Here is a 14802-nt window from a genome sequence, read left to right on the forward strand (position 1 = left end):
CCCCGTATCGTACGATAGGAAGAACAAAACATAGCCACCGCCCTAATTACCCCGCGAAATAGTCGCAGACCATACCACATCTTATCGAGTAAAACAAGATCTCATTTCGCGCCAGTAGTCTTCTCCGTTTTCTGATTCCCTTGTCAAGTCGAGTTAATCCCCGAGCCGGCGCTGTCGAGTAACTTAGTCCCCAAAACGCCCCCCACCACTGCCACCCATAATAACCACTTGCTGCTAACCTATTGGCCGCCCCATATCATATATTTTTCGTTTTCCCCAACGATTAAAAGGAAAAAAGAAAAAAACACCCCCATCCAGCATTGATCCCGACCCAAGCCACAGTTTATTTATTAATGAATGGAAACTGGAATCGTATGATGACCCACAATCTGCGTTCAAGATACTGACTGCATTTGGGAGGATCTGGGTTCGTCGCCGGTATAGGTACCGTACAGTACAAGTACTAGCACAGTATCATAACTCCCAGATTGTTTCATTAGGTCAATCGGGCTTCACGGTCCGACCTATCTTGAGTGTGGGAAAAAGCATGAACTGTGATTCGTGCCCTGTCTGGCTTAAGAAAGGGGAAGACGACGGGTTATTGCCCAACTGGTAGGTACCGTAGAGCATGCTATGCTATTTGGTTCGTGGTCTGGATCGTGTCCGGGTACTCACATAGTAGGTGGTTTCTAGAATAGTGGAAGGTAAAGACTTAGAAGGGACGGATTTGTTTGCGGAACATTGTAGTCTAGCCACTGGGTATTATTATATCATAGAAAATCAAGGAGGACAAGGTTATATAGCAAGCAACTCACGGGAGATCAGTTATCCCAAGCGGTCAGTCCAAGACGTGGTCAGGCCCGCAGATCAGGGTCAGTAGCCAACACTGCCAGGCCAATCCCCCAAATACACATGCGAAGCCCGCTGATGTTTAGACACTCTGAAGATATCTGCCCATTGCCTGTATGCATTCTATCTTTTACCACCCATAGTGAAATAATACGAGTCAACGCTAACAGCGGCTCTGCTTAAGTTAAAGGGATAGCGGAGCAGAGTTTATTGCTCGAACTCTCGCTCATGCGGATCACCTATACCGGGCCGGGCTCAGATTTTGGAAAGCCGGTTTCCCTCAATCTTGCTCAGCGGTCTTGAGAAAAGTTCTAGTCATTGCGGTCGCACCCAAGGTCACACCGACTGGCCCATTGGGGTCGCTGTAAGAGATTCTCTCAATCATCACATGATAGCGAATTGGGATTACTCCATCATCACATCCTCCGAATATACTCTAACTTTTATTTATTACTTTATAATTTATAAAGTCAGCGCCCCCACAACCTACCTAATTCCTCACCACAAGAGTATAAACGAAACAAGAATTTCCCTAAAAAGGCAAAAGCAACCCCCATGGCCACCAGACCAAGAAACAATTCATAATCCCCTTTTGACACCGAAGCCGCCATGGATATCCCACAGGTATAGTGGGGATAGCGTAGCATAAAAATATGCAAAGCAAATGCAAGACCCAAAATCGAAAATTACCCAAGAGTACTGTACATCTAGATAACCTGGAAAAAGGAAAGAATAAAAGCAATGATCGCGGCACGGCCAGAATTGCACAGACAAACCGAGGAAAAGTAAATAAAAGCAATACCGTACCCGGAAGAGAAAATTACTGCAGAGGAGGCTTGTTAAACGATGTCTTAGGAATTTAGAGGGGAGAGAAATAGTCGAGAGCATATACAATCTCTTACCTTTCCGTGAAGCCTTAGTTAGACCTCAACACCTGAATAGTTTTGGGTCTATTCACGAGGCTCCTAAGCCTACCTAATACCTCAACGAATCTCTAGAGCGCCACCCACTCTAGACCCGGCATCCTCTGTCTCTTTTTCCATGCGCTCCTCCTCCTCAGAATTCATCTCGTCATTCACACCAACACCTCCATCTCCAACATCTATCGCCCTATTTAATAAAACGCCTTCTTCAGTCTGCTGGCCATCCTCAATAAGAGGAAAGCTATCATTTCTCCTACCCTCACTACCTGGCTCATCTTCTTCCGCAACATCTCTCTCCGGTATCCCATGGTGTAACACTTCCTTCACAGTGTATTCCTTCACCATAACGACTCGTTCCAATAAGCTAACCGGGACCTCCGATAGCCAGTCTAAACAGCGGCGGTATTCCAATTGCTTATTATCCAACAGCACTCCGCGATTCACCTGCAGAAAGCCCGGGTTATCAGGAGTCATGTCCCAACTCTCGATACATCCATTCGCATATAGGCGGAGGGTTATTTCCATCGCGTTGTATCCGATCTGGTAGCGCTGCACCTCGGACGAGAGGATTGCAAGAAGTTCTACCATCCAACTCTCATTAGCACTTGTGTGTGCAGGTAGAGTTTCTGGCAGTAGGCGGTTTGGAACATAATTGATCTGTTGATCCGCGTACTGTTTACGAATGCCGTCCAAGGTAGCTTCGGAAGCCTTCTCTGGGGGCGGAAGGACCACTTTCTTGCGAGGATCGATCCAGGTTGTCTGCCTGCTGTTGTGGTCAACAAAATATGCACGGCCCCCATGTTGTTTGCGGATTTCCCAGCCAACTGGTATAGGGTCTTCTAGGTTCTTTATTATCCCATCAGGTGGATTGACCGGCTCAACAATGCGCTCCTTAGTAAAACCAGGTCCGTAGTAGTAGTCTGGCGGTTCAACAGAAAGTTCCACCTCGGCTTCGCTTCCGGAATCATCTTCTTCGGAAAGAGGAACACTTGGGCCATTACACAACTTGCTCCCGTAAAAAAACTCAGGAAGCTTGTAGAACCAGGTCATGTGACCTAGTAGATCCCCCCTCTTCTCCACAACCCCAACTAAGGTATTCTTATCAAAAATCATTGAGGGAGTAAGACCCGCATTGCGCGCCGTGGCTGACGAAAGAGGTCGCTTCAATCCGTGCTCAATTATACACTGCCAAACCTTAACCTCGATTATCCACTCAAGAGTCTCAAAGTCCTCAGCGTTCCATTTATCCTCTCTCTTCTGATGAGATGCCCAGGAAGGAAAGTAGAAGCGTAATTTTTCACCTGTACTCGGTAGGTACCCATCTTGGGTCTCTGGAAAACGTTGATTGATCAGTTTTCCATGCCCGAATTTCTGACCATGTACTGAGAGTTCTAGGTAGATAATTGACCCGCGAAGATGTGGCGTTTGCCCAACTGTGAACACCAGATTCCAAGGTAGGCCTGGAAATGCTGGGACAAAGCATGTTGGGCAAGAGCCTATGCATACGTAGTTATATTCAGGGAGGACTCCCCACTCGGTCAAGATAGAGACATTAATGATATTTTCAAGAATCATGATGACGCTGACGAGAATGCGGAAGGATTCGCAATAATAGTTGGAATAAAAGAGGGTTTCTTCGGAACTATTCAGAGTTAATGTGCTTCGAGAAGTTAGGAAAATTGGTGATACAAGGGAGTAAATATAGGAAGACGTAGGTAGTTTTTCGGGGGGGGGGGGTGGTGTGGGCAGGAAAACGGTGGGAGGGAAATAAGGGGGAAAAAAAAATGAGTATCATAGGCAGCGATGAGTGGGACGCAACCCGGGGGAAATTATCGTCGGGAGAAAGTCAGCATACTAACAATTATAGGGGTTAATTGACCGTAGGGGGGCAGGGAGAAAACCCCACTTGATGGCTGAAAGCGAACTTATAGGTGTTGGAAAATGAAAGGACAAGTGACTTGGATGAAATCTTCCCTATAAAAGTCTCTATTCAACTATCATACGTACTCGGAACGCCAGGAAAGCCAGCAGAAGAACGCAATATTGAAATTTCCATGATAATAATGCCATAACTATCGTACAATGCCATCATAAAAGGCAAAGAGAACACTAACATCTAGAAACCATAAAGTTAAAGCAAAGAGAAAAGGAAAGATGGAAAAGGAGAAGAAAAAAAGGTTGTCAGCAAGAGATAAAACGCTCATCACCCCTAAACCACTAGGGTTCGTTCAAGACTTATGGCCTTTACTGCTTCAGAGCCTACAACTAGAGTAAATGGAATCACTCCTCCCCTCCCCCTTCCGGCTTGTTGTCCCAGCGATGCTTTACATCTTCGTGACGCTGTCTCTCGACTTCGTTGAGCGCCCTGACCTTAAGGTTCATAACCTCTGGCGGCTTCTCTCCATCATCCTCACTCTCCTCATCATGCCGAAACGGCATCCCAGGAGGGTATTTGTTCTTTCTACGGGGGCGAATTGTATAGCGGGTAAGAACGGGGTAGAAGTGGGCGCCTTTGGGCTTTTCATCGTCACCCTTATTTATCAATAATGCCGCTTCCTCAAGGACATCCGGAGGGTAGCGCTTATGAGCTTTAGTTTCGTACTCTCGGACGAAATCATATCTGAACTCCTCGCTATCTTCCCTGCCATCCTCTTCGTCTTCATCCTCGGCATAGGCAGCGAATTTAGCCTTGACTTTGTTGGCGATAGATTCTGAAGCTGGTATGTAGTAATCGAATACATCCTGGCCAACGGGATTACCATCATCATCGAGGGGTTTATCTTTTGGCTTCAAAAGGCCCACGTCCAATCTAGTATCACGTTTTTCACCCGGTACCACCGGACTACCCATAAACTTGAATACCATGTAACCGCCGTTATCGCTAGTGGCCTGAAAGTCCGGAAGAAGTGGGTACGTCTCCACAGCGCGAAGGTTGAGTTTGCTAGGATGTTTAAGTTCTTTCCAATTTCTCTCCGCATTTGCTGCGGCAACGTCCCTCACCGCGAGAGCATCCAAGCCGTTGTGTCCCTGTCCCGCTGTCTCCGGGTTTGCCACATCGAAACCTTTGAGGACGGCCTCTAGGATACGAACAGGGTCGTTGTCTTCGGGGCGAGAAGCGCGCTTAGCGCGAGACGCAGCCAGTAAACGTTCCGTGTTTCCCCCAGATTTAAAGGTCGATCTGGATTGTTCGGCAGAAATATACTCCGTGCGGCGCAGGAAAGAGACGTTTCCAGCAGAGCCAGTCGCGCGAGCATTCGTTTTGCCCAAAGCAGTAGCAGGACGCATTAGTAAGCGGTCTTTCGGATCGATCGGAGGGACGGGATCGAGTGCGAGAATTGCTAAAAACCGGTCAACGATTGACTCTGCGGAGGGGGGGGACTACAAACCACTGTGATCCCCATCGAAAATCTTCGGTACGTGGACTAGATCCAACGGCATTCCCAGCTCAGAGTCGATCTCCACGTTCACGCCTTCAGCTCTGGCAAGCTTGGAGGTAAAGCTCGGGTCGCAGTACATTGCCAAGGAGGAATTGGGGATGTTGAGCATTTTCGGTGGGCATGGCGGCGGCGGAAGGCTGTTATTGTAGCGAATTCTCGCAATGTAGTCCTGCGCGTGCGGTCTGTTTGATCGTTGCGACATTTTGGCGCGGCTGGTGATGGGAATGGAGGGAAACGGGGAGGAAGAATGCCCAGTCTTTGAGGCTTTGTAGTCCTAGGTGTTCATGTGCGCTAAGAAGATTAGGTCACAGGATGGACACAAGCAGTCTGGGCAAAGATACCAGCAAAGCCACTACTGTGGCGCTAAGGCTTGTGAGGTCATACCAGAAATTGAGTAACCATAAAAAAGACATTTGCCGCTTCACCAAAGGAATCATTCCATTCGGACGGTACATAGTACTCGTATAGTTTCCCCAATTTAATACATTGATCCCAGCAATTCCATAATGTACCACAGAACCTACCCTCGCGTGCTCATTACAGGCAAAGAGTACCCGAATGCGGGGGGGTATGTTTGGTATAGAGGCTCAGATGGCACTGTTTCTCGCATACATAGATTTTAGCTATATTTCCTTGACCCCTGCTCTCGGCCACAGTACTCGTACTCCTTGCCTAGAACGAGTAACTCATCATGCGCTCACCGCTGGACTGCAGGCGCACGAGTGGTGATGTGCATCAAAATAGCTTGATGTGACCCCCAATTACCAGTATTTCCATCCGACAAATGCATATTACTTGAGTATGATACAGCATTTAACCAGCAAGGTCAAGTTTACAGCATCTCCAAAGTCCAGGTCCAGACACAGCAGGTGATACCATCAACCCAATCCTAGACTGGCAACCTATCGCCGCCACGATCTCGTCCCTATCTGACTGCATGATATATAGAAGTGGACCTAGTAAAGTCCCCCTGAAGAACATAGAGATTGGCCATCCGGGTTTTCCCCTTGCACTCCAACCATAAACTACCCCATAACACTTATACCGGCAACTCGCCATGTCTAAAATCAATTCCTCGACAAGACATATCCACCGTAAATATCTCCAAACAGTCCCACACCACGTGGCGATTAGTGCATGATCAAGCCTCGGCCAAGCCTGGCACTTGCTACAAAAACGGAGACTCATGAAGCCCCAATGAGCCGCATTCAGCCGCACACCCGTACACCCTCAGGCGATAAAGGAGAGAGGGAAAAAAAAAAAGACTTTCCACCTTATATTCCGATCCTGTCCTACATAAGAACCAGCAGCGCCTGGGAACCGTACCCGTGTTATATACTACGGAGGGAGAAGAAGGAAAAAGGAAAGTAAAAGAGAACACAACCACGAAAACATGCCTTTTGAATTCTCACTTGGGTCTTTCAGAGGACAGTCTAGCTACCTTATGCGCTCGAGAAGGGGTTTGAGCTGGTGAGTTGGGGTACTAGTGCTGATCTGTAGGAACCGGAATGTCATACTAACGTAAGAGCACCGATACTCAGGAACAACCTATCTCCGTCGTTGACAGCCCTCGTCCGATTACCCGGAATGTCCGCCGCAGTAGTTAATTTCTCACTGGGGCCTCACGGACACTACTGGTTCCAATACAAAGGCGAAAACGGGGAAGTCGTAACGGGTACCTTAACCGCCTCCCCCCCCCACCCTCCCTCCCCAACTTCTGACAACAATTCACCTAGAGACCCCTCAAAACCTCTGGCCATACCTCCGCTACAACCCAAACTCTGGGCTCGAGGTCACCCGGCTAGAATTCGGTCAGGAAAAGACCTTCTGGGGCACCAATGACTGGATAGAAAACGAACAATCCTACCAGAGCATATTCTTCAATAACCTTCCACAGGGACTAGTGGACCAGATCACCGAGCTGGACAATTCCGGGCAGTTGGAGAGTTACAGTGACATCGGTATTCTAGCGCTTGGGTGTGGGAATTCCTGGGTTTTGGGATGGAAGGGGTGGATTTGGTCGGAGGGGATTGATCCAGACCTTCTTGCGGCTTTGCAGGTGGGTGAGGGTGCTGCTGTCACTGTAAGTTCTCACCCACTTATAGGGCGCGACAGGTTGACGTATTGACTAGCCGTTGGCGTGAAGAATGTCTGCTTGTCTCCTGTGCAGACGGACTGCTGGTGGGTAGAGTATGGTGACAATACTACGCAATTCCGGATTCCGACGGCGTGGAATAATGCTGTTTCGCTGTTCGCCGCGCCCCAGTATGCCTTAAAGAAGAAGAAGGCTAGGGGTGCAGTGAGGAGTATTAGTGTTGGGCTTAGAAGCATCTCGCCCTATGCTGGTGCGGTTGTGGCAGTTGCGGCTTGTAATGTAACGTAGCTACCATAAGTCAAAAGATATAGAATTGTTTGCTCCGCAGGGCTGTGTGAACTACAGTAGTATACGAGTATAGGATGTTGTAGTTGACCGTGGCTGAATTTGTTGTGTCTCCTTGTGTCTCGAAAGATGTCACCGCGGATCAAGAGTCTGATCAAATCCGAGCCTAGCATTAGCTCGAGCTGACACAATTTTAGGGCATATTCTCTTTCTTTCACGGTTCCCACTTCTCCACTCACCTCGGCAACAGCACAGCCTTTCTCAACTCGACAGCATAGGTACTTGTGTCCATCTGCCACCAAACAACTCCTCCGGGACCGAAACCAACTCCAGCATCACCATGCGCACCCCCCCCCCTCCACCACCTTAGTCCTCCCGGATCTGTGCTGCCGGCGGCACGGGTCCCATGAAAATATTTGTATCTATTGTACGAGGGTGTAGACAAAAGTGATCGGAAAAACGTTAATTTGACCAATTGTTGCCACAGGCTACTGGAGAGCAGCCAATTAGGTTTCAATTTTAATGTGAGGAAAAAAGTGATCGGAAAGCACAAGATTTTCCTATTCTAGTATGGTGTAGCCATACCGCCTGCTGTAATAACTGCTTTGAGGCGTTCTGGCATACTACAAACTAAGCCATCCAAACGGTCCATTCCAATTGAATTCCAAACAGTCTCTACTGCCTTAACTAGAACCTCTATATCCTTAATTCTCCCAAAGGTCACTGCTAATTCTGTCTCCATATCACCCCATAGTGCCTCGATCAGGTTTAAATCTGGAGATTGAGGTGGCCATCGGAGTTGCTCAACCTTGTTGATTTCCCGGCAATGCTTTGAAAACCTTTGGTGGCTTGGGGCACCGTCTTCAACAACCTATTTTACTTCTATTAGCAATTGTAAATCTGACTAAAAACAACTATCCATGTAATACTACCTGAGTCCATCTATAATACTCACAAGTTCGATGCCAGAATGGAATAAGAATAGGATCGAGAATATGAGTTACAAAGTACTAAGAGTCAACTTTCATTTTTGGGGGATAACATATAACTTGGACTTCATTTCACCACAAAACCCACCCCAAACCATCACATCTTCCTTCCCTGACTTCCAAGTTTCATCAATACAATCTGGATGAAATTCTTCTTCAGCCCTACACAATACCCATGGTTGAGGGTGAAATCCCGCAGTTGTGAATGTAGACTCATCTGTCCATAAGCTTTGGAGCCAATTATCATATATCCAATCAAGTTGTTCCTGACACCATTGTACTTGCAGAGGTTTATTTTTTTCGCAAACACTGAATTTAAAGAAACAAAAAAATACCTGTTACTGATCCCTCTTCATCATAGGCTACTGAAAAGAGGAACAGAGAAGAAATAGAATGACATATTTTTTTTGTGGATGCCGCTTATAGTATCCCATTAATCCACATAGATTACGAAAAGTATGAATGGAGTAGGCATATCCTAACTCTTGCAATATATCCTCCCATTCTAAGCGTCGAGTTGTCTTATCAGTTGTTATAAAAATTTGTAGTCGCTCTTTCTCTTTATCATCAAAGATTGGTAGTAAGCTGGTTCGATGCTTGTTAGTTGGTGTAACCGGTACGGGTACTCAGTTATTGGTTTTGTTTTATGTTTTGTTTTAAATATCTCTTTGATATTTGGTTTGTTTTAAGTATCGTTTGATACTTGGTTTTGTTTTATGTTTTATTTTAAGTATCACTTTGATACTTAATTAGTTTCACCAAAGTGTATCGATTGATACCTTTGATTAGTTTCATTCATGCTAGACATGAACAGATTCGTGTATTTAAAGATCGCCTGATTCCACGATAGAAAAGGCAGACTTCGACCGGCAGTATTTTAATATACTTGGTAGAACGGTTACTTCTTTATTCCTCAGTACACCCTTGGAGCCTTCTTTAGTTCTCAGCTCTTGCCTCCTCTCTGAAAGAGCAGGCCACCTGCCAACTATCATATCTATTACCAATAATGTGATTAGCACCTCACGAACATGTTATATTTTTTTAACCTCAGCAAGTGGTTAAGAACCTGTCCCTGAATTTAGGCCTAATCAACCTATCGATATCCACCTCAGAACACTAGGGGAGAGAAGCAGTGAAATCATAGCACATTCGGCTTCATCTCAAAGCCAACATAGAGTCATTGACGACCAGGAGTGGGAAGCAAATCCCACGGCAAGACCTTACAAGAAAGAAACAACCCCGGCATTGTGCTAAGGAGCCGGGAGAACCTGCAAACATGGAAGACACACAACCCCCAGGAGAATTCCCATTTACACCAGCAAAAAAGCCTTCCCTTGAACCACTGATCGACCCCGAATCCAGTAGCAAATCAGATATAGCTAGTACAGGAGGAGGGCCTTCAGGAGGAGGAAAATCTTGGGCCTAGCCGGAAGAAGAGGAAGTACCCGTAGCATTTGAACCCCTTAAGTTTAAACTCCATCTCCCAGTGAAGTTTACAGGAGAAGAAAAAGACCTCAAACCTGAAGCCTTTGATCGATGGGTGACTGAACTCACACACTACCTTCTCCTACAAGGGAAAGATGAAGAAGACCCTACAACCGGACTCTTCATTGGATCATTCTATGAAGGAAAGGCAATCGACGCATACCACCAATGCTATAAGGAATACGGCAGAAATGTAAGATTAAGAGGATCCACTGTTCTCAATTACCTGAAAGGCCGATTCCAATCCTTTATCACCAAAGACCTCCTGTACAACAAATTCAACAAGCTCTAGCAAGTCAATGGAACGCATGTTAAGAGAATCACAGATGTAGCTACAGATTTGACATTGTATAAGGACTGGATGAAGAAAGGAAGCATCTCCAACTACATTCTTAAGTGATGATTCTATGATGTCATGCATCCTACCCTCTGGCGAGAGGTAGAACCACTCGAAGAAGATGACGATGATATTGTAATAATAATTGCAAGGGCAGAACGAAAGGACACCATCTTCCATGAAACCAAGATATACAAGACACAGACATCCCCTAACAGCAATAGGCAATCATGACACAAGTCCTCCAACAACTCTGAAGAAGATACTCCACACATTTTCAAAAAGAAAACCAAATCCTCCAAAGAATCGAGATGACAGAAAGGAGAATGCTTTAAATGCGGAAAAACAGGACACATGGTAAAGAACTACCCTGTGAAGAAAGAGAAAGGAAAAGCAATTAAGTAAGAGGCATCGGCCCACAATATTGAGACTGATAGCGCTGATGCCCAATCCAGCGAATATGAGGAGATCCATATCAGATATATCAATGTGGAATGTAATAGTATCTAACCCCCTGCTACATTTAAAGTATACACCGCCCTGGAAGGTACTATTCTAATCAATGGCAAGAAGGCTCGAGTCCTATTTGACACTAGCGCAATTGGAAGAGATATGATCAGCAATGCCTTTATCTTTGTCCACGGACTCCTAACTCAAGACCTTAACCAACCCATACCTCTCAATATGGCAGTAAAAGGTTCACGATCTACAAGCTATAAAACTTGTAGCACAACTATCCAGCTTGGCTCCACCATCCTACCCCCTCAGGAAATGCTAGTCAGAAACCTGGCCAAATATGATACCTTGATAGGGATGCCATTCCTGAACCACCACAAAGCCATAATCATATGTGGGAAATCAACCATTGATTTCCCAGATCAGAAGGTCAGAGTCTCATGCAAGCTAACAAGTGGCGAGTACCAAGCCGCAGTCTGTGGAGCAACTGCCCAACGCCTATTAGATGAGTACTCTGATATTTTCTCTGATCAGATTCCCGAAGAACTACCGCCTATGAGAGAAGTAAACCACTACATCCATCTGCGAAACCGCTCTAATCTTAAGAACCAACCTACCTACTCCATCCCTGACATATACAAAAACCCACTATGTGACTGGATAAACTAACAATAAAGAAGAGGAGTCATCTATCAAGTGGAAGCACCAGGTGCCGCACCTATGTTTGTCCAACCCAAAGCAGACGGCAAAAGAATTCACCCCCTGGTCGACCTCAAACTACGGAATAAGAACACGGTTATGGACAGCTCCACTATTCCAAACTAAACTCAAATCCTGAATGCAGTTGGATAGGTTAGATTCCGAAGCAAGATTGACCTAAGCAATGCCTACTTCCAAACAAGGTTAGATCCAGAAAGTGAACGCCATAACAGTTTCAAAACACTCTTCGGAAGTTTTATTAGCCGTGTTATGCTACAAGGTGATATGTATATACCTGCCACCTTCATGCAAATTATAGAAAATCTCCTAAGCGAATACCTCCACTATTTTGTGTGGGTATACATTGACGTCATCCTTATCTCCTCAATCTCAGAAGCTGAACATGCCTACTATATAGGTTTGGTTGGTACCAGGCTAAGGGAAGCTAAATTGTAAGCTAGAAGAAACAAATCAATCCTGTTTGCCGATAAGCTCGATATCCTGGGACATGTAATAGATAATGAAGGAATACATACAGCCCCCGGAAAAATATCCTGTTTAACAGAATGGACAACACCCTGAAATCAAAAGGAACTCATGCCATTCTTAGAACTAGTCAACTATATCTCCCAGTTCCTACCACACTATGCCACTGTGACAGTACCGCTCATAGACCTTACCAGCAATGCGGAATTTGTCTAGACCTACACTCATGACCAAGCCTTTACCAACATCAAGGAATTGATTAAGAATGCCAATGTTATACGGCCTATTGACTACAGTAAACAAGACCCGATATGGCTGATTACAGATGCATCGGATATTGGAGTTGGAGCATGGATTGGACAAGGGGCCTCTCATGAAACGGCATAACCGGTGGCATTACACAGCAGAAAGTTTACTAATTCACAGATGAACTATGGAACTACAAATAAGAAAGCCCTTGCAGTGATCGATGCTCTTGCCACCTTCAACCACATCCTGATGGATAACACCTTCATCATTGTTACCGACAATCAATCACTCACTAACCTTAAAATGGAAAAGGATCCTGGAAGGAGAAGAACACAATGGATAGGAGAAATCAGCAAATATGACGCAAAAATTATCTATACCCCTGGAAGAACAAACTATTTAGCTGATGCTCTCTCCCACCTATATGAGAACCAAGAACTCACAGACGCTCCTCTTGTTTATGACTATACAAGACAAAGCGAAGATAGTCCTGACAACACCTCCTATGAACAAGAACTATCGATGGCTACTACCAGTACTGCCTCTCCCTCCAATCCTTTCTCTTATACCCTGTACAGAGCTGCCGGAACAGAATGAGGAAAGGACATTGATAATGAATGGAAAGATGATTGCACCCTCTGCAATATACCTCCTTACGAGCTTGAACAAAGCAGACTCCACTGGTCACACTGTTACCTCGATACCTGCACCTTTCACTAGACTGAAATTGAATTCGGCAACAGATACCAGCAACCGTACTATATGTCTGCGGATGATTCCAAAAATACCAGTTTCCACACTGCAGAAGGAGCAGAAGAGGTGATGGATGAAGTTGATAATAGATCGATTCAATCTTCCCTTCCCCTTAATCCTGCCTTAAGACGACACCAAGGCCTTGAAGAACTCGAACAAGCAGCAGCCTATATGAATGCAATATCTTACCTATACCCACCACAGTCAGTACCAACATCTTCTCACCCCTTAATCAATTCACGACCACTATATGGTAAACCCTTACAAGTATACATCAATGAAACAATTGTTTCTGTCATACCTCCCACAATTTTCGAGCATCGCCGACAGTTCTATGAAACTTTTGAAGAAGAGGAAGCCCTTATCAAACCAACAAGAGGATCTCTCATTGAGGATGAACAAGATGTTAGATCAACTACAGTAGAATTAACCTCCTATTTTCGAAGCTAAATGATAGCAGGATATCGCCATGACCCGATCTACTTCAAAGCTATAGATAGCTCCAGATATGGGGACCTCACCCCTACAACATATCCAGTAGAATGGTTTATACGAGCACCCGTTATAGTGAACATTGCCTATACATCCCAAAGGCTATATGTTCAATGGAATGACCAGTAGAGAATATGTCATTACCGAAATCCACAACAAAAGACACCATAGTACGGACCGCAACCTCCAATATACCTCAGAATATATTTACTGGCCTGAAATACGAAGAGACTTCTCCGATTTCATCAGACAATGTGAACTCTACCAGGCAAATAAGGAACGAACACAACTACTTGAAGGGAAAGTACAAACTCTCCAGTTACTTTGCGAAATATTTGAATCCTAAGCCATCGATTTTGCAGAACCATTCAACAAGTCCGCCGGATATGACATTATCTTGGTAGCCGTGGATCGGTTTTCTGGATACACTTGGCTCATACCAATAAAATGTCACCGATTCTTCTAAAGATACCTGGAATAACCTCCAACGATACCTGTTTACCCCCCATGGATACCCATTATCTATTGTCAGTGATGCCGATCCCTGTTTCACTGCCAGATTCTGGAAGCAAACCTTGACCTCCCTCGGAATCAACCATGTTATGGCTGCTCCTGGACATTATGAGACTAATGGCCAAGCTGAATGAAAGATCCGTGAAGTCAAGACTAGAATTAGGAATACAATTAATGAACGACAGACCAACTGGGAACCAGCTCTTGTTGAGCTCACTGTATATATTAATACTAGATATTCAAACACCTTGGAAATGTCTCCATACAAGGCAATCTTCGGCCACCAATACCACCTCTTACCTACAACTCTATTTAAGAACTCCTCAGTTCCTGCCTCCAATGACCACCTAAACCGCTATCAAGCAATTCAGAATGATGCCTTCCAAGTTATTAAAGCTGCCCAATTCCGGAGCACCACTGCTGCTCAAAAGCGACGACGCAAACATGTTCCTATTCTGCCAAGTGATATGCTCATGGTACATGGAAACATGTTCATTACCAATGGTGAACGCAGTAAGAAACTTCAACTCCAATGGCGAGGATTTTTCAAGGTCATATCCTTTGACAAGCATACAGAAAACTATACTGTTCAGATAGATGGACGCATGTACTGCCGCAATACTGCAGTTTTCCACGCCTCTGTTGTCAAGCAATTCCACTCAAATGATGACTCCAAGTTCCCTGGAAGAACCCACTCTTGACCTACACCTATTATCATTGATAAGAAAGATAAATGGAAAGTTGAAGAAATCTG

The 14802-nt window shown here is 45.3% G+C and overlaps 2 protein-coding genes; one reads left to right on the top strand and one right to left on the bottom strand.

Moving 5' to 3' along the window:
- Window positions 1-3817: 3817 nt before the first annotated feature.
- On the bottom strand, window positions 3818-5411 carry GSTUM_00002781001 (uncharacterized protein; the record flags this gene model as incomplete). XM_002836431.2 has 2 exons in its annotated part: window positions 3818-5110; window positions 5159-5411. The coding sequence occupies 2 exons, from the start codon at window positions 5409-5411 to the stop codon at window positions 4053-4055; spliced, it is 1311 nt and encodes a 436-aa protein (XP_002836477.1). The 3' UTR covers window positions 3818-4052.
- Window positions 5412-6515: 1104 nt separating this feature from the next.
- GSTUM_00002782001 (uncharacterized protein) lies at window positions 6516-7628 on the top strand. XM_002836432.2 has 4 exons: window positions 6516-6679; window positions 6751-6884; window positions 6946-7292; window positions 7342-7628. The coding sequence occupies exons 1-4, from the start codon at window positions 6603-6605 to the stop codon at window positions 7351-7353; spliced, it is 570 nt and encodes a 189-aa protein (XP_002836478.1). The 5' UTR covers window positions 6516-6602; the 3' UTR covers window positions 7354-7628.
- Window positions 7629-14802: the final 7174 nt, after the last annotated feature.

Source organism: Tuber melanosporum (genome assembly GCF_000151645.1).
Source record: "Tuber melanosporum whole genome shotgun sequence assembly, scaffold_147, strain Mel28".
Taxonomy (NCBI): domain Eukaryota; kingdom Fungi; phylum Ascomycota; class Pezizomycetes; order Pezizales; family Tuberaceae; genus Tuber; species Tuber melanosporum.

Excerpts from the sequence above, each read along its gene's own strand:
- GSTUM_00002782001 (XM_002836432.2), top strand. The coding sequence starts at position 6,603 with ATGCCTTTTGAATTCTCACTTGGGTCTTTCAGAGGACAGTCTAGCTAC. Across the intron at positions 6,680-6,750 it reads TCGAGAAGGGGTTTGAGCTG|GAACAACCTATCTCCGTCGT; the intron begins GTGAGTTGGGGT and ends ACCGATACTCAG. Across the intron at positions 6,885-6,945 it reads AAACGGGGAAGTCGTAACGG|AGACCCCTCAAAACCTCTGG; the intron begins GTACCTTAACCG and ends CAATTCACCTAG.